We start from the raw sequence: 18,912 nt of genomic DNA, 5'->3' as shown, positions 1-18,912 counted from the left end.
GAAGCGTGTTGCTCGGCAGTGGGAGAGCGCCAGGGGAGGGGTTTACCATGTTATCGAGGGACCCTAACAGACCATACATGGGAAGGTGGGAAACGTTTTGCTTCATGTAATAAGGGAATAAAGGCGCCTGCTGTCCAGGCCGCGGTGCTGAGCAGAGGTACTGCACATCTATAGCGTGTGAGGCAGGAGGGGCATGTGACGAACAGGATGTCCCGGGGAAGGAGAGATGAACAGTTATATGATTGTCATGGAAGGAGGCTGAGAAATCATGTAGGTTCCTCTTTTTCTCTGAGGCTCCTCCAGCCATCCACCCATGAAGACTAATTCTGCTCTGGTAATAAACACTGCCCGCTCCCCTCCTGGTGAGGGGGAAATGACGCCATTGGGAGAAGTCTGAGCTGTACAGCAAAACGAAAAGGGTGGAAAATGGGGAGGTGAACGTGACGCTGCCAGGGACACGGAGACTGCAAGAGACACCGGCCCATCTTTCTGTGGAAGGGAGCACAGAGGAAAAAGGAGGGCAGTGCTGTGCTCCTCAAACAACTTCTGTTTGTGCAAAGGCATAAAGAGAACTTCTTCACGGAAGCACTAAACTTTGCTGTCGGTTAGTCGCTGAGTTGCTTCTGACTCTTGCGACCCTATGGACTGTAAGCCCGCCAGGCTCCTCCGTCCATGGGATTCACCAGGCAAGAACACTGGAGTGGGCTGCCATTTCCTCCTCCAGGGGATCTTCCCAACCCAGGGATCGAACTCACATCTGGATTCTTTACCACTGGGCCACCTGGGAAGGCCAAATTTTGCTGACCTACTGAAAAAAATGAGGTTTTCCTGGATTTTGATCAAATTCTGCTGCTTTCACAAATTCAGTGGGATGATGTTAAATGTGTCTGGAGCAGGCCGGCCACCACCTGAAACTAGGGTCAACTCTCAACTGCTAATAACCTACCCAAGAGGAGAGGGGCGGGTGATAACAGGGGCCGGGCCCTTCTCTGCAGCTGCAAAGAACTCTGCGGGATGCCGTTCTGCCCAGACTGAGCAGGTTTTTCTTTCAGGAGCAGAGAATGATTTGGGGTGATGATTAGACCCACTTTTATTTGTAAACCACTTGCTTCCTAGACGTGCACATGCACATGTGAGGGAGCTGGGTAAGAAATCAGGTTCATTTCAGGAAATCTATGGCACACACTCCTCCCCAGCTAGGCAGAGCGGCCGGGAGAATCTGTTGCCAGTTTTGAGGCAGCTTCTTTCACCTCAAGAACTAGGAATGTCACCACCCCAAAGATGCTGTAATTCTATCTCTAGATGCAGTTTTATTCTGAGCATTTCGTGAGAAAATGAAAGATTAAAAATACCATATAAAACAGGTGAGACGAATGGAGAGAGTAGCATGGAAGCATATACACTACCATATATAAAACAGATAGCCAGTGGAAATTTGCTGTAGGACTCAGGGAACTCAAACGGGGGCTCTATGACCCCCTGGAGGGATGGTAAAGAGTGGGAGGTGGGAGGAAGGTTCAAGAAGGAGGAGACATATACATCTAAAGCTAATTCATGTTGATGTGTGGCAGAAAGGAAACCGATATTGTAAAGCAATTATCCTTAAATTAAAAATAAATTTTTTAAAAAGAAAAAAAAGTACCGTAGAAAACAAACAAAAAAACCCCAAATTTACATATTTGTTTTTAAATGTCTTAAGTAAACCTGAAATTTCTGACCTTCTGATGTCAGCGTGTTAAAACCCAGTCCCGTCTGTAACCAGAGCGGCAGCATCTCTCCCAGAGCGCCAGGCGGGATTCTCAAGCCCCCTTACCTGTCATGTTTATTTTCTTGGGCTGCCCTTAGGAGCTCCTGTATGTTTTTGGTGATCTGCTCTGTCTTCCGGATGACGTCTTCGGTGCTGGGGAGGATGGGGCTAGGGGCCACATGGGGCTCTGCCGTGTCTGGGCCTGAGCTGTCACTCTGCCACACCGAGCTCCTCTGCCTTCCTTTCCTGCTTGACCTGTGAGCGTTAAAGAAGTGGTTAAACGTGACAGGTGCTGATGGGCGGTCTCTCTGCTTCTAGGAGCCGCGGCGTGTGCATCTGCTGGAGGCACGAGCGGGCTGCTACTGTGGTTTCCTTTATCCTGTCTGGCAGGAGACTCGGGGTAAGGCTCGTTGAGCAGCAGCAGCCACTGCTCACGAGGAGGCGGCTTCATTCTACCATGAGGCTGAATGGGATGGCCCTCATAGGAAGGCTAATGATGGGGAAAGGGAGGGAGCAAACAGAATGGGGAGCGTGTGTGGTTATCAAGTCATTTGAATCAAGGCAATTCTTGGGACAGAGATGCAGGGTATAACCTAACGTTGACTTGAAGTGAAGGACTGACTTTAAGCATAATACAGACTCAGAGATGAGTCTAACCGGCTGGTAAAAGGAAAAAGGGCCCCTGGGACAATCAGGTGAGATGAGAAAAGGTGTGAACTGTGAACTTATGTCTCGGTATCTGAGGACCTTAAGGGTCTGAGAACAGAGAAGCAGGTGGAGGTGGTAAAGGGCGTGACCAAGCTGTTAGGTTTCTGGTTAAAGAGCCCAGCCCCGAGGCCTTCTTCCTGCACAAGTACCCCATGTCATCCAGGTCCCTGTCGTTGGGAGTGTTGTCGTAGTCACTCTCAGGTGTGCTATTCTGCTTCTCCAGCCGGGATGCCTACAAGAGGAAACGTGATCCTATTAGCTGAGAGCACCAGATACTTCCTGAGTGCCCTCCCAGGAATCCTTACCTGTCAGGCCACATGGCCTTCATGCCCTAGACTTCATCTGGGACAGGGGCCAATGCTCTATTAAAAATTTAGTAACAGGGAATTCCCTGGTGGTTCAGTGGTTAGGACTTGGTGTTTTCACTGCCCAGAGCCTGGGTTTGATCCCTGGTTGGGGAATTATGACCCCACAAGCTATGTTCAAGGCCAAAAAAAAAAGTTTTAATTAAAAAAAAATTTTTTAGTAACTGATTAACAGTGGATCCAGAAATGCTTTCTTTCCTATTCTACCCCATCTTCATCTTCACTCCTTAGCTGCTCTGCACCCAGATCCCTGATACAAATTAACAGAGACACGCAAGGCAACACTCACGTTTAGCTAAGAAGTATGGAGTTTAACCATAATATAAAGAGACCCATTTAAGAAGCAAACATGCCATATCATAGATCGGATTGTCAGTGCTGGGAGCTGCTTGCAGATTAGCTGGTCTAATACCAGATGGGAAAAGGAAGGGCCAAAAGAGCCGGGGGTCACCCCTAAGGCCAAAAAGTCAGCAGAAAACCTGGACCAAAACCTGGAGCCTCCGTCTCCTGCTGCCTGCGATGCCCCAGCTCGGGGTTCTGAGATCCACCACTGCTCTCAATCTGGCCCTCCAAGAACCACCCTTAGAGACGGCTTCTGTGAGCCACAAGAGGAAGCCAGACATCACTCATTCATTGCCACACGTTGTTTGTGGGCCAAAATGGATCAAGCCGGTGTGACAACTGGTTTCCAAACATTTTCATCAGTCTCCCCAAACATCTATCCCTTAAAACATAAAGATACAGCGTAAAATAAAAGGGATGCAGGAACCCTTGAACTGTTTTGAGCAATGGCAGCACCACTAAGTACAGGGCCTTCAGGGTGGGGTGGGGGAGTACTACATTTAGAGGGGACCACATTCCTTTGAAGGGAACTGTGTTAGTTCTGGAGTATTTAATACAGAGGATTTCCTCTCATTATTTATCCACAGTGCTTGAGAATTTCTTCATTTGAATAGAAATCTGTGGAAGCCGATTTAAAACCTAGGTTGATTACCAATTGCAAACGACAAACATGAGCTATTTCTAGTTCTATACCCTGAATTTAATCCAAGTGAATCAAAACATGTGACTAAGGAATTTTATTGCAGCTGTAGTAAGAGATAGCTGCAAATTCAGAATTTCTTCATGTGTAAATTCAGAGCCCTGTTTTAAACACATGGAGTCCCTGTAGCTTCACTCATAAGAATGGTTCCCTTAGACTAAGTCAGTTAAGAAAGCCTCCCTAAAGTTTAATTATTTGGTCCTTACTGATCATGCTGCTTGGCCTTCTGAAGGCCTATGTGAGCAGGCAGGCAGGCAGCCCCTATTCTAGAAGCAGAATACTATTAGGACTTGGTGCTTTCACTGCCCAGGGCCTGGGTTTGTTCCCTGGTTGGGGAATTATGACCTCACAAGCTATGGGTAAGGCCAAAAAAAGTTTTTTTAATTAAGAAAAAATTTTTAGTAACTGGTAAACAGTGGATCCAGAAATGGTTTATTTCCTTCTCTACCAGAATATGTGTTGCCTGCTAGCCTCTCTCTGATCTCTCCCAGGTAGAACGCTCTTTCTGTGTGTGCGCTGAGGTCTTTCGCGTCTCCCTTAGATGCTCTATTTGGTTCCAGCCACTTAACACAAGACACTTGCGATGGGCTTCTAAAGAGTCTGTGCTTGAGTTCATCTGGCAAGTGATTGAAAGTGTTGGCTGGCAGCTGCACAGACAGTCCGCAGAGCTAAGTTCTGTAAAAACTACAACATTCAAGATCCCGCTGTTTCGATCTCCTACCAGCAAGCAGCGCTGCTTCACTTGCTGCCTCTGATCTGGCTTCATGAGCCAATCAGTGAGTTAGTGGCTACTGGCTGTCTAGATGAAAGACCAAAGCAGGCACTATATCCCAGGAAGGGAACAGTGAAACCAGGCTCTTCCAGAGATATTTCAAAAAAACAAAACAAAACCAAGACAAAACAAAACCAAAAAACAAACAAACTCCTCTTACCTTTCACAGTGCATGTTTGAATAATCTTTAAATTCCTTTTCCTTTAGTTTTTATATATACATACACACAAAGATGACTGTGTGCTTCCGTGTGTGTACACATATATAGAGCATAAAATAGAATGTGAAACACTTGCATTTAAATAAGGATTCTGAGAAATTTGTCCAGAGTAGTTCCAGTGAAAAAGCTAGAAAACAGAATTAAGCCCAGAAAAATCCCATCTATTTACAATGGATCTTTTTGCCTTCCTTGATGTAAATTTGACAATTACAAATCAAATGTATCACCCATGATCAAAAGTACCAAGTTTAATTGAAGCATGTTACAAGAGTAATGACTCATCTATCTGATTAAAGTACTCAGGAAATGCTTCTTGAATACAGATAACAATGTACAGCAATAACCACCCAGGAAATCGGTTACTTACATTAAATCCTTCATTGTTGTCAACAAAAGCATATTTCGGGCTTTCAAATTAATCAGTGTTAATTTTAAGGAGATTACTGTCAACATGCAGAACTCAGGTCTATTAGTTAAAAGTGCTGCTCTCTTAAAGCTGTTAATAGAAAAGTTACCTTATAGTTGGTGCTGGTTCAGTTTATTTAAGAGAGTGGTAGCTTTCTCTGAATACAGATGTGCCAATAAAAACCTAAACTCATGACGCAGCTGTCAGGAGCAGCTGGGATCACCAGTGTAAATGACGTGTATAAATCACTGTCTCAGCAAGCAGTCCTGGCAATAATTCTCAAAACTACCAAAAATTAAAAAAAAAAACACAAACTTTCACAGCGGACAAAAAGGTTTACCTGACTCTTAGCAACATTTCAAGAAAGATATCATTTCTCTTTAGCTGCCCCGGGATGGAACCTGGGTCTCCTACATTGCAGGTAGAGTCTTTAGCACTCAGCCACCAGGAAATTCCTTAAGTGAAATACTCTAGTAAAACCAGTGCAGTTCGACCTCAGAACTGCTCAGAGGATAGCAGCATACACACGCCAAGAGGCTTCTTTTCAATAGGTTACCTCAAACATGCAGAAAAGAGCCCCTGAAGGGCCACAATGAGCTGTGAGGCACTGGGAAATCCCTCCTGAGTGGGAAAGAAGACTCTCCGTAGTTCCAGCCAAACGCGGAGGGAATAGACAAAGGCCTGTGCAAATCCCCCCTGGTCTGTAAAGGTGGTCCCTCACCCACAGCCTCCCTCCCTCCTTTCACTTTAGGGACACCATCCTTCCAGTAAAAGGCGCGCGAGCCAGGACCTGAACACAGGTTTTCAAAGCCTGTGCTCTTCCATGACTTTCCCAGTTTGCTGTCATGTACTCTTCATGCATCAAGGCATTTTTTAAACTGACAGGGCCTTTGGGAGCAGGGGTGTCACCTAACTTCCTAGGACTCTTTAATTGACTTTCTGAAAGGCAGGGTGTGGATGAAGTGCTTAATAAATACTTGCTGCCTGGCTACTCTAAAGGGAGCTTACCTGAATCACATGCTGTTACTGGAAATGTAAATTATACATTGGCAAGTTGGACTTGACCAACTAAGAGTGAACAGCTTTGTACTAACAGCTACCTACACCTCCAATCCGGATGTGGAATGCAGGGACTGCTAAACCTGGGTCTGTCAAGTCAGGTGCTGACATAACACGTCAAGACGTTGAAAAAAAAAAAAAAAGAAACACGGTGACTCAGCGTTTCTGTTAGTCCTAATAACACTCTCAACAAAATTGCACAGATTTGCCATATTATGTTTAACCAGCAGCCAGCTAATTTTCTGATTATTTAAAAAGACAGAACGTTCAGAATCAACGTTACAGGGCGAACTGTGGACTGTGTTAAATGTCACGTGAGACTGAGCGATGTGGAGTGAGCTAGAGGGAGGCCCTCTCCCGCAGACATGAGTGCGGGTGTGCGTGCGAGGCCTCATGCAGGACAGAAGGTGGTTAGTGGAGGAGGGAGGGCCAGGAGAAGCACCAAGCGCCCAGGAGCAAGGCCCCTCCTCCAGAGAGCAGACCATTCAGTGTACTTAACCCTTCGGGTGCTCTCGTCCCTCGACCAGGACAGTGTTGAGGGGAAGGAAGGCAGAGATGAAGAGGAGGTCACAAACGCACTCCTCCCGATCTGGAAGGGGAAAAAGAGACACACTCGGGAAAACACAAAACAAGCATGAAACCCCACCACCCACCCTGGCTTCACCTGGGTTCCCAGTTAAAAGACTCCTAAGGAGCAACTCACTACGTGGGATCAGTGCTGAAACGCCCACGCTAGCCAACGACAGATCCCCAGAGATGTTTAATCCCTCAGTGAAATAAATGCCTCTCGGAAATTACTTGGAATCTGTAAGGCTACTTTTCCATGAGGGAAAAGACAGTACCTAGCATAATCTGTCAATTGTGCCAATGGTTTCTTTTTTTTTTTTTTTAATAGTCTTAAACAAGTATTTGCTTTTTAATCAGGACAGATGATATGAAATGAAAATCTATACAAATGATTTAAAGTTGGTTTATGTGTATCAGATACAGTACAGATATGGAACTTTTAAAATAAGACATTTTTACATTTTAAATGTTTTTAAAATCAAAAAGTACACTGTGAAAATGAACAAAGTGGCTTTTCCTAAATTTTGTTCTGTTATACAAAAATAAGATTCTTAGTTCAATGGCATTCCCATTACACCAAATGTGTTGAATCAATTGTTTTAGAATGTTTAGCCCAAACAACTTTAAAAGCTGAAGCAGCAGATTCCCAATTACAATATAACAACACTGTAATTTTATCACACTAAACCTTGACAAAATTGAATAGGGTATAATTTCCAAGGCCATATTCTTTACTATTGACTCTGAGAACTTTTTTGGAAATTCCTATAAAAGTGGACTGAAGAGCAACTGACGTTCAAAAAGAAAGTATTACTCTCTGAAAAAATAAAATCATGTAGGTTCAAAATGCAGACAACATTTTGTCAAAACATAGGTTTTTAAAATAAATTAATCCAAAAGATATAAAATTTGAAAACCTCACAACACAATACTTCTTCCATGGGAAAAGCAAGAGTGTTAGCAGCCTGTTACAGAATACCATCTTTGGAACATAAAACAGGTAAAGTTGATACAGGAGTTTTTACATCTCGTTCTCATGAAATGAAAAAACAACACTTTTTCCCCACAAGGGAGGAGGAGGAGGCAGCAGCTAAGCCGGCACACTGACCACAGGTGCAGGGCTGCCGAGGCCCACGTGCTTCCGACCAGGCCTGCACCCCCAGGCCACAGCCGCCGCCCGCTCCACTCGGAGAAGTGGAGAAGGCACTCTGAATTCCAAGGGCTCTGCTGCGTAAGTGGGCATGTGCCCGCCTACCTGGAAGAAGATGGTACTTTCTTCCAGTGGTAACCTTTATACATTTTTGGTTTTGGACATGGGGAAGGAAGTTCATAACCAAAAAAGTTCCAACAGTGGCCACCCGGGAAATATACTATGGATATGGGGCAGAAAAAGGGGGAGAGGGGGCCGAGCAAGAGCCAGAATCCCCAGAGCTGCTGGGACACCTTCGGCCACGGGCCCTGACGGCTTGTGGGAACACCACAAGCACCTGTCGACATCCTAATACAGCAAACACAAGGACGGTTCTCGTAGCCCAATTTGGCAAAGCGGAGACTGGGGATCTGCAAGCTGAGAAGAGGGAAGGCAGGGGTCAGGCTGGACAGAGAGTAAAGAGTGGAAGCGCTGGTGGTGTTACTTACGTGCGCCGGGAAAGGCTGGAGTCTCGTCCTGCTCTCTTCGGGATGGTTCACTTCTCCCATTGGGAGATAGGGTTTCTGACCCGATCCTGTCTCGTACATGGACATGGGCCTACTGCCCCGGGCAGACGGACGTCGCTTTAAGGAAGAGTGGTTGGAAGTGTCTGTGTACTCAGAACCAGTTTGCACCTGATATATATTGGTTGTGGCCTGTTTCCTGAGGTTCGAATTTTCACTCTGGAGTGTTTGAAGCTGAAAGACATGTTTGGCAGTGGGACTGTGTTTTTCTATAGCAAGCAGAAAAAGCAAACACCAAGTAAACGCATACGACTACCAGCTTTAACAATAACAACAGTAACAGCTTGCTGAGCTGAAAGTCAAAGGCAACCACAAACACAAACTCTTTCTTCTAGAATGAGTGAAATGCAATCAACTCACTTAATCACTTAAGCAAATGAAATCAATTCTGACTGTGGAAAAGTTGCAGTTTGGACTTTTTAAAAGCAAAATATCTCAAGGCTTAAAGACTGGTCATGGTGGCCCTGGAAAATGTCTGCAGGCAGGCTGTTTCTAAGGCTATTTCAAGCAAGAGCTTGAGATCATTAAGACATCACTTAGGTAAGGCTGTTTCAAGCAAGAGCTTGAGATCATTAAGACATCACTTTGGTAACCTGCTTTTCAGATGAGCCCTGAGCAATTTAGAAATGCCAAAAATGTCAGCAGACACCATGGAAGCAGCACAAAGATAACTTAGAGTTCTTTGCAAAGCAAGAAAGACAGTGAAATCCAGTTTACGGAAAAAAAAAAAAAAAAAAATCAGATGAGCTATTGCTGCCCAAAAAGCCAACAGGAAAAATTAAGATCAACAAGTTTTTATTATATAATATATTCTTTGAAATTCCAAACAACTGAGTATTTTTTTTTTCCTTAAAGAGAGGGAACCGGATCATGGTAAATTTGCTCTATAAACATATCATGAAGAGAACCGGAGGCCTACTGAACTATCAACATCTTCATCTGAACGCTCCACTGGCGCGCGCCGCCCTCTGGTGATCAGTCATCTTTCAGCCAGGGCCGGAAGACCTGGCCTCGCTCTCCTTTGGCTCTGTCACCCAGAAATGCGACCGTGATGGTGTCAGCTTTAAACACGCTAAGCTGCCTGGCACCACCCCATTTTAGTTAGAGGCTGGCACCTGGAGGCCCTGAATGCTCTTCCCATTGCTCACATGCAGGCTGCTTCATGGTGCTGGATGAATTAGAGTTACAGGGATCGGCAAGGAATTGGGTTCCTCTTTAGCCATCTGGCATGTTAGACACAAGTAACTGAGTCCAGGCTGTACAACGTCCTTCCCCTCTGGTGCTCCTCCATCCTCCAGGGCATTTTATAAGCTGGGTGTGGTATGAGTTCAGCTGTCTACTCCTTGAGAGAGAGCAAAAATCTGACCAAACTCCCCACCGGGGCCAAGGCTCAAGTCCACAAGCAACTGTGTCTGCACCAGAAGATCATTACTTTTTTCCAATAGCCAACCCATTCAGTGTTAGGAGTTACTTTCAATTTCTATTTAGAAAGCACCGCTCTGTGACAAATACACCAATAGTGGCTGCTCCTCTTCATTAATTAGCATCTTTTCCAAGCAACTGTTAAATGTGAAAGATCAGACACAAATCATGCTACTTTGTTGACTACTGTATTAAAAAACTTTACCTGAATTTGAAATAAAATCAATGTTTCTTCACTGAATAAACGAGTTCCATATACTTTATATCAGTAGTGCCAAACGCCTGTGAAAGTCTGACTTACTGACTTTGCCACAGAAATACCCTTGTTTTCTATTTTCTCGAAGCATGACCCTTGAGAAATGAGAGGATGCTTCTACACCTATGCTTCAGGCCATAACTTGTATCTGCAACTCCCTTTCCAAGGACAGAATGGCTGCAAAGTAATAAGCACCTACTGAAAAGTGCTACATTCCAGGAGACAGACAGGCATAACGTGCCTGTCAAAACTACTTACTAGGGAACCCATGTTCTAAAGTGAAATAAATGGTCGAGGGCCAGACAGTGAGGAACATAACTGACACACGGCCCTCAGTGAAGGACGGGGGGATCTGGTCATGTGCTTATCTATGTGGAAACCTCCTAGAAGATTTTAGACAAGGTCTTGAAATCTGAAACTTTATCTTCACACTTTTCACTCTAGAACATCCAGTCTGGATCTCACCTGAATGTGCGAGATCTCAGCTGGTCTCAACTTTAAAAAGTTTTAGTACTCTGAATTTAGCGAGATGTCCTTGGATAAACCTGAATGATGCTTATCTTAATAAGAACCAGGCTATACTTTTTCTGTTTGGAAGGAGTACAACAGGAAATGAAAAGTTACAGATAACAGTTTCAGAAATCAAGAGCATTTTCTAAGAATCAAGGAGATAATCCACGAATGATGACAAATAATTCCACTCAACATTTCTTAAAGAAGCTCGAGACATTTGCTTTCAGAGATTCGAAGTTATCTCTGGTGATTTCTACAAATACTAAAAGGAGCATAACAGAATAAAAATGGTAATGCTTAGCAGACTGATTTGCAGTGGCAAAGTCAGCTTGTTTCAGAAAATGTCACCCCAAATCCATGTTTTAGTTCAACTAATGAGATAAACTATAATTCACTAAACAAAAGACATTTCAGAGAAGAGAGAAGTGCAAGCCCTGTACATTATGGCAAAAGGGCACTTGGTCTGTCTTGTTCATGGCTGCACACCAGCCTTAGACAGGGCCAGGGTGGCAGAGAACAAATGTCTGATTAAAATCTGATTGATCTTCAGGTATTCTTATCCCCTTCTATTACAGGTATTGAAGCCATCTATGTCAAAATGTCTCCAAAAAATGATCTAGACTCAAAAAGAGTCCTGGACCAAGGCCCAGGTGAGGTGCACTGCCGTGTCCTTTCCTGACAAGCAGAGGCACACGGGCCCCTTAGTTCTTCAGCCTTCCCTCAGGAAGCACCGCTGAAAAGGGCCCAGCCACAAACAAGGTGCGCTGTGTCCTCTGGTGGTGGTAACGATTCTGAAGCATTACTCTTCAAGTGACAGTAGGAAGATGCAGATACATACTTTGTTTTCTTTCTGGTTAAGGGAAGCGTGCGTGCATCTCGTTTTGTAGAGCACTGAATGGTGGGAGCAGTGCCGACAAAGTCTAGGGCAGAATTTAGAATTTTTCTACTTCCTCCTCTTAGCATTCTTATAAAGAATGACACACATAATCCTCTCTTAAACATTTTCTTTGCTACCGTCAGCCACACGCTTTTTAGAGATCAATATATTCATGTATTTCTGACTCTCTCAAAAGGTGGCAAACAAGCAAATGCTGAGCAAATGGGATTGTCTCTCACCAGCATACAGTTCTCGCTTGTACACATGAAAGGTTTTCTTATACTGAGTATCTATTCTGCGACTCTGAGGACATCATAAATTAGTGGTAGGAGCTGGCGAACAGCGCAGTGGGACTGTGAGACTAGGCTACCAGGCCGGGGGTGGGTAACAATAAACAAGAGTGAACAGGGACAGCAGCCCGTGTGTGGCATGGGGTGGGCTCTGAAATGCTGGTGAACACACACCCTGTTCCGGGCTTTCGTCTGCTCTGTCTCATGGTGTGATTAAAATAAGCAGTAAACAGTAAGAATCACATCCATGGAGCTGTGTCTAGCTTCCCAGGAAACACAGGATCCTTGCAAGGGTCTCTACAACTGATATGAACACTTACTTAATAGGTTATGATGTTCTCCTACCTGGGAAACTTAAACTGGATTTATATCTAATCAAAGCTACTTCGTTGAAAATATCCATAATACATACTGCTTCCAAAGAGACAGCTTGGCCCAGAGATTTTCAGGTCTGTTTTTCTTCCCTCTGATCACAAGCATCATGCCTGGGATTCTTCCTTATATACTATGGGGTTAAAGAGCAACCATCCTGGCATTTATTGACATGTTACCTTTTTCTGCATAATTCTCAGCTCGTCACTCAAGTTGTTATTCACCTTCATTAGCTGTTGTATCTTGGCCTCAGAAGCCACTAGAGCGTTTTTGACCTCCAAAAATTCCTGCACAGTGACTGGTCCATCTGATAAATCTGAATCTAGGCTCTAAAAATAAATTGGGGAAAACGTTCACAATCTGAGACGATGATAACATTCAAGACTAACAGCTCAAGAATTTCAAATTCTGACTGTGCCAGCTGGATCGCAAAGTTAATCAAACCAAATCAAGGCTTCTGAGAGGAATACAAAAATAAAACAGAAAGGTAGGGCTCCTACAATAGATGAAAAATTTTCAAGTCAGTATTTTCTGGCAATCAGACAGTGGGGCCACAAATCTACTCTAACATTGACTCTGTATACCTATCTCATCTGCCTTTCTCTTGTTTATTTTTCTTTTTTGATTCATTATTTCACTCATTCTGACAGATTTTTACTAAGCACCAGGCAGTGTTCTAGGGGCTTAGGTTACATAAGAAAAGAAAATAGAAAAAGTTTCCTGCTTCCATGGTGTTTACATCCCAACTGAGTGAGAGAGGAAAAAAATAATAATAACTACATAGTATAGGGGAATGTGATAAGTGCTATGGAGGAGGAGTGAGGGGCTGGGGAGCTGAAAGACGGGTGGGGGTGGGTGCATTTTAACTAGACAGCTGGGTCGGGGGACATGAACAACAGCCTGCAGGAGGGGAGGTCACTAGTCTGGTGGACGTCTGGAGGACAGCGTTCCAGCCTGCGGTAGGACTCAGCTAGAGGGCGTGGGTATGCAAGGCCCAGAGGAGGGGGAGGCCGGCCAGTGCAGGGACCCTGTCGTGCAGGGTCCAGTCATGACCCGCCTTCATTTGACTGAACCCAGCACTTCTGGGGAGACTGGCAGAGACGTTTCAGATGGGACGGCTGACTCTTGCTGTCCCCTCCATGTTCCCTGCATCTGCCGGTGGCACCACTGACCCGCACAGCTGTTTAAGCTGGAAAACTCCGGACACAACTCGGGTAAATCTACCTTCCCACTTCCAATGTCTAACTTGTCACCAAGCCCTGACTTTCCTGTCTTCCTGTTTGTCCATTCTCAAGTGTTGGCTGAGCCCCTGTGGGCCAGGTCTGGGATATTCAGCGGTAGGCGGGCCAGCCAGGCCCCTGCTGCCCTGGCCTTGGGCTCACCCTCTGTTACAGTGACTTTTTTTTTCCATCCAGACCCTCCCAGCTGAAGAGGCCCTGAGGTGAGCTGTCTCAGCTCTTGTTTGGACCTTGTCGGCACCTCCCTGCCTGGGTTCCTTTCCTCCGCTCCTGACCCACCAGAACGGTCCTCCCCAAACAGAGGACCCAACAAGGTGGACATGGTCTTCCTGCCCTGCCTAAAAGCTTCCTGGGCTCTGCGCTGCCAGCCGAGGTCTCGGCTCTTCAGTCTGGGGTCACACTCCTGCACGGTGTGACCCCTGCCCTCTGCCACAGCTCAGACTCCCTCTCCTTTCAGGCCGCCTCTCCACGTGACCAGACATCCCCCAGGTGCCCGTCTCACCTCCGCTCAGTCTGACCCCTCCCCGCCTCTCCACGTGCCCACGTCCTGGGCCTTCCAGCCTCCCTTGACACTCCCCGTCAGCGACAGGCTGTGTCTGCGTGGGCAGACAGGCTGTGGCCTGCCCCCACGCCTCCGCTCCTGTCTGTATTTATGACCCTCAAACCGCGGTTCCCTCTCCTTTTGGTGAGGACGGCCTCACAGAGGAAAGAGACCAGGCATCATTTAGGAGAGTATTATCCAGAGAAGTTTGGGTAACTACCCAACAAAAGTAAACATTTGTTGAAAGAATAAAACCCACCCGTCCCTCCTCACAGGTTTTATAAAGTCAATACTGCAGCCGGGCTGTGAGTCAGCAACTGACTCAGGGGCGAGGGACCCCCTATTTTAAAACTATTTACCTTGTTGACCTTTGCTTGGGCCAAACTAGTAGAAAACCCAACTTTACCTCCAGAGCACCTTTCCCAGGCCTAGCCCTCAAATGCTTTACAAATCAGGCAAATTTTTAGGAGGAAAGATCTGAAAAAGAACATAAGCTCACTTTCTGTGTGCAATGCACCACCTTACCTTTTGCCTGTGGGCCTTGCTTGCAGTGGCTTCCGGATCCGTGTCTTCGTCTGACGCCACACTGTCGTAGTCTGGCTGGTCATTGTCCTGACTCTCAACACTGTGCTGGTTACTAATTGTTTTCAGTATCAGTTCCACATTGTCTGTCAACAGAAGCAAATAACTTTACTTCAGGCTTGAAAAGAACTTCTTTTTTCCTAAAAGAAAAATGAGCCATTTAAAAGACTGGAAGAAAAATGACAGAAATAGCAAGGTTCTATTCACCCCAAAAAGGGATAACAGAGCACGTTATCAACTAGACAGAGTCTACGGAAAACTATAGAGAGAGAGTAAAGCAACCATCTGAGATGCCTGCCAAAATGGGCACAAATTAGATGGCTAGGGAAGAGCTGCTCATGTAAGGTGGCTGCTGCTGCTGCCGCTAAGTCACGTCACTCGTGTCTGACTCTGTGCGACCCCATAGACGGCAGCCCACCAATCCCCGTCCCTGGGATTCTCCAGGCAAGAACACCGGAGTGGGTTGCCATTTCCTTCTCCAATGCATGAAAGTGAAAAGTGAAAGGGAAGTCGCTCAGTAGCGTCCGACTCTTCGCGACCCCATGGATTGCAGCCTACCAGGCTCCTCCATCCATGGGAGTTTCCAGGCAAGAGTACTGGAGTGGGTCACCAGTGCCTTCTCCACATGTAAGGTGGCAGGTCCCCAAATTTGTAATCATTCAAGGAAACAGTATAGCTCGAAATCATGAAAATAAAGCTGTAACTAAGGTACGATTAACTGCAATTCAGTTACAATTGTAACTTTTTTACAAGATAATGTCAAGTCAAAACAGAAAGAAAACTGCTAAAGTAAGCCTAAAAACTAGGAGATCATTGAAAAGGCATGTTGGCCTTTCCTTAACTGAACGCCAGTGAGAAAGAGAGAGAAAGAAAATGACCCACTGGACACACCCATGCAGACCAAGAGCATATGGTTACAGGGAAATAGTGATGGTTCTATCGGCTCTGACACATTATGAATGAAAGACTTCGCAAATTATCCAAGTTTCTCAGCTCTCTTTCAGGCAACTCAAGCAAACCTCGAATTTCCAATACTGTTTATGAACATTTTGAAGGATAATATCTGGGTGATAAATTATGTTTACTCAAAGGGAATTTTAGTTTTCAAAATGAATATGTAAAATATACATACCATCAGATTACAGAAGTAGTAAGGACTCAATATAGAAGGAAAGTTATGACCAACCTAGATAGCATATTGAAAAGCAAAGACATTACTTTGCTAACAAAGGTCCGTCTAGTCAAGGCTATGGTTTTTCCAGTGGTCATGTATGGATGCAAGAGTTGGACTGTGAAGAAAGCTGAGCGCTGAAGAATGGATGCTTTTGAACTGTGGTATTGGAGAAGACTCTTGAGAGTCCCTTGGACTGTAAGGAGATCTAATCAGTCCATTCTAAAGGAGATCAGCCCCGGGTGTTCTTTGGAAGGAATGATGCTAAAGCTGAAACTCCAGTACTTTGGCCACCTCATGTGAAGAGTTGACTCATTGGAAAAGACTCTGATACTGGGAGGGATTGGGGGCAGGAGGAGAAGGGGACAACAGAGGATGAGATGGCTGGATGGCATCACCGACTCAATGGACGTGAGTTTGAGTGAACTCCGGGAGATGGTGATGGACAGGGAGGCCTGGCGTGCTGCGATTCATGGGGTTGCAAAGAGTCGGACACGACTGAGCGACTGAACTGAACTGAATGATAAGAGTAGTCATTCATAGCTATTGATACATGTCGTTCTATTTTCTGCCAGTCTTTTTCCCAAGCATATACAAATACATACAGATTTTACTATTTGTAGCAGTCACGGTCTATAAAGTTGCTGTGAAGAACAAATCAGCAAATACTGAACCACTGTTCTGAGTGGAAATACAGTAAGGTTCCTGCAAATGTTTGGTCACATTTTTGTCAACTGATAAATACATAACCTTGTTTCACATGCGTTTCTATTTAAAGACATCTTGAATATATATCATTGATCCATCAACATTGAACTCATGGTTAACAGCCCTGTAACTCAGGCCTGAACAAAGCTAATCTAACACATGTATTTTCTGTAAGGCATGTCACCGCCTTTGTGTGCTCAGGAATGCTATACAGCTCTTCAGCACTGTACTTGGGGACCACTTTAAACAGTGAAATTATCAAAAAATGTGAAAACTGTAGCACTAAATAAGTATCAAAAAGGCTACTTGCTTACAGTATAAGAGCTGAAATAAAAGGAAGAGTGTGGCCTTGCTCAGTCTCACATGGGAACATGTGTTTTGGGTGACTCAAATTTTTTACCACACTGTACAGATCCACAAATTACCATCAAAGTGGTGTAAGATTTTAAGGTAATAACTTTTAATTTATTTATCTTTTTGCTGCCCTATGCAACTTGCAGAATCTTAGTTCCCCAACCAAGGATTGAACCTGCACCCTTGGCAGTTAAAGCCCAGAGTTCTAACCACTGGGATGCCAGGGAATTCTCAAGGTAATAAATTTTAATGAATAGGTGAACTGGCAAATATGAGATCCGGGAGTAATGGGGATAAATGGCATCTTTATATTCATTTGTACATATGCATGTACATAAATGTTTTCCTTACAAAACTAGGATGATACTAAACCTTCTTCAAAAAATTATTTTATATTATATCATTACATAGTCCCTGAAAAACAGTGTGCCCTATTCAAATATGAAACTAACCATTGCTCTATTGTTTCCAGTGTAATATGTATCATACATATAATATCTCTAATTCTCCTCCATTAACACCTACAGATGGATCCACCAAGTCAAAGGAAGTTATACATTTTAAGGCTTCAAATTTATGAGTGGACCCTTATCACTGCACCTTCACCAAAATTTAATCGCGTTTCTTAGAACTTGTTTATGTCTGGTTGAGTCAGTAAAATCAAGAAGGACAAACTGCTGTCAGTTAATGATTACTATCTTTGGGGGTAAGATGTTGACTGAAAAACTGAATTCTTATTGAATGTATTTTTCCGGTTCACATTTTTTAAATTTTAAAATGAAAACAACAAAAATACAGTATCAGGGCTGGGGAGGAAGTGTGTTCTCAAGCACCGAGACAGGACCCTGAGCCACTGAACAAGACTTGAAGGGCACCTTGGAAATATGTGCGAGGTGCTCTCTTCCCAACTTTAAACACCAAAAATTCTCAGTGCAGATATCCTTTAACAAGATCTAAGTCATACCTGAATTAATTTCAGAATGCAACTTTATAAGGAAGGCAGGTGACTGAGGGGTAAAAACTCATATATAAGATAAATGTGAATCACAGTTAATAATGTTGAGATATTCAACCAGGACTCAGAGAGAGAAACTTGTCATCACAACATAGTACCAATAAAACTTAACAGGGCTTTACGCTGTGGTATCGATGACTGCTTTAATTATTTTTATAACTTTAACACGTGTGTGAAGTTCAGAAGGCCAAAGAAGCAAACATTTAGAGGTCTGAAACAGTTACCTTTTGAACTAGAGAGAGGGCTGCCTTGCTGTCTCCTCTTGGCATCACTGAGAATGTCGATAACCAGAGTGGCAAACTCATGGGCGTTAAACCGAGCTAGTTTCTGTCTGCCCTGAGGGTGAGAAAATAATTGGAAATATTCCCAGATATAAAAATACACACATGTTCACATAAAATTAGTCAGACTATTGTTAGAGTTCAGCAAAGGCCTTCCAGCATGCTCAAAGTACCATCAATCACAGCCATAACTCAATCAAACTTTGTTTCTGTGTATAGTTTAAAACCATTTACATAATAGAATGATGTAACATTTCTCACAAGGCATATTTCTTTTTGTGAACTGAAACGAAATGGTTCTACTTAATGCTTTATCAATTCTGTTTTGAAATAGGCCTACTAGTTAAAAATCAACTTGAAGGGATAGATTTTTAAATTTCAAGACAGTTTAGATGCTGGGACTCTATCACTATATATAAACATTAATCAATAAAAATGAAAAGAATTTCATCATTTATTCAACTTCTCTCCTTTTGATGGATGCTTAGGCTTGGTTTCTGTGCTTTATCATTACATACAATGCTTCAATGAAAGTATGCATAAAGCTTTGTACTTTTATTTTATTAGGACATATTCCCAAATAAGGTATTTGGATGGAAGTTATTTGGTATCCTGGGTGAAAGGATGCAGTTAATTTTGAGACCTCTGTAACCAGTTAACAAACTGCCTTTCTGCAGTCTGTAGCAATTTAAA

The 18,912-nt window shown here is 44.0% G+C and overlaps 1 protein-coding gene across 13 annotated transcripts in view; it reads right to left on the bottom strand.

The window, feature by feature from the left end:
• The window catches only part of GIT2 (GIT ArfGAP 2), a 42,679-nt gene that overhangs the window by 4,234 nt on the left and 19,533 nt on the right, over positions 1 to 18,912 (bottom strand). For 3 of the 13 annotated variants that reach the window (XR_009730426.1, XM_061385068.1, XM_061385069.1), the window contains exons 12-18: positions 18,163 to 18,274; positions 14,634 to 14,776; positions 12,509 to 12,658; positions 8,525 to 8,773; positions 6,819 to 6,908; positions 2,605 to 2,687; positions 1,814 to 2,002 (exon numbers count right to left, since the gene is read on the bottom strand). Coding sequence is in view for 12 of the 13 variants with exons in the window: in XM_061385068.1 (XP_061241052.1) it covers positions 1,814 to 2,002; positions 2,605 to 2,687; positions 6,819 to 6,908; positions 8,525 to 8,773; positions 12,509 to 12,658; positions 14,634 to 14,776; positions 18,163 to 18,274 (1,016 nt within the window). In the remaining variant the exon portion in view is untranslated. Of the gene's footprint in view, positions 1 to 1,813; positions 2,003 to 2,604; positions 2,688 to 6,818; positions 6,909 to 8,524; positions 8,774 to 9,377; positions 10,160 to 12,508; positions 12,659 to 14,633; positions 14,777 to 18,162; positions 18,275 to 18,912 lie in introns of those variants that run through there. The other 10 variants (XM_061385072.1, XM_061385073.1, XM_061385077.1 and 7 more) reach the window with 8 other exon arrangements.

This window comes from Bos javanicus, chromosome 17 (genome assembly GCF_032452875.1).
Source record: "Bos javanicus breed banteng chromosome 17, ARS-OSU_banteng_1.0, whole genome shotgun sequence".
Lineage (NCBI taxonomy): Eukaryota > Metazoa > Chordata > Mammalia > Artiodactyla > Bovidae > Bos > Bos javanicus.
Note: the sequence above shows the minus strand (reverse complement) of the source record. Positions and strands in the feature narration are given on the sequence as shown.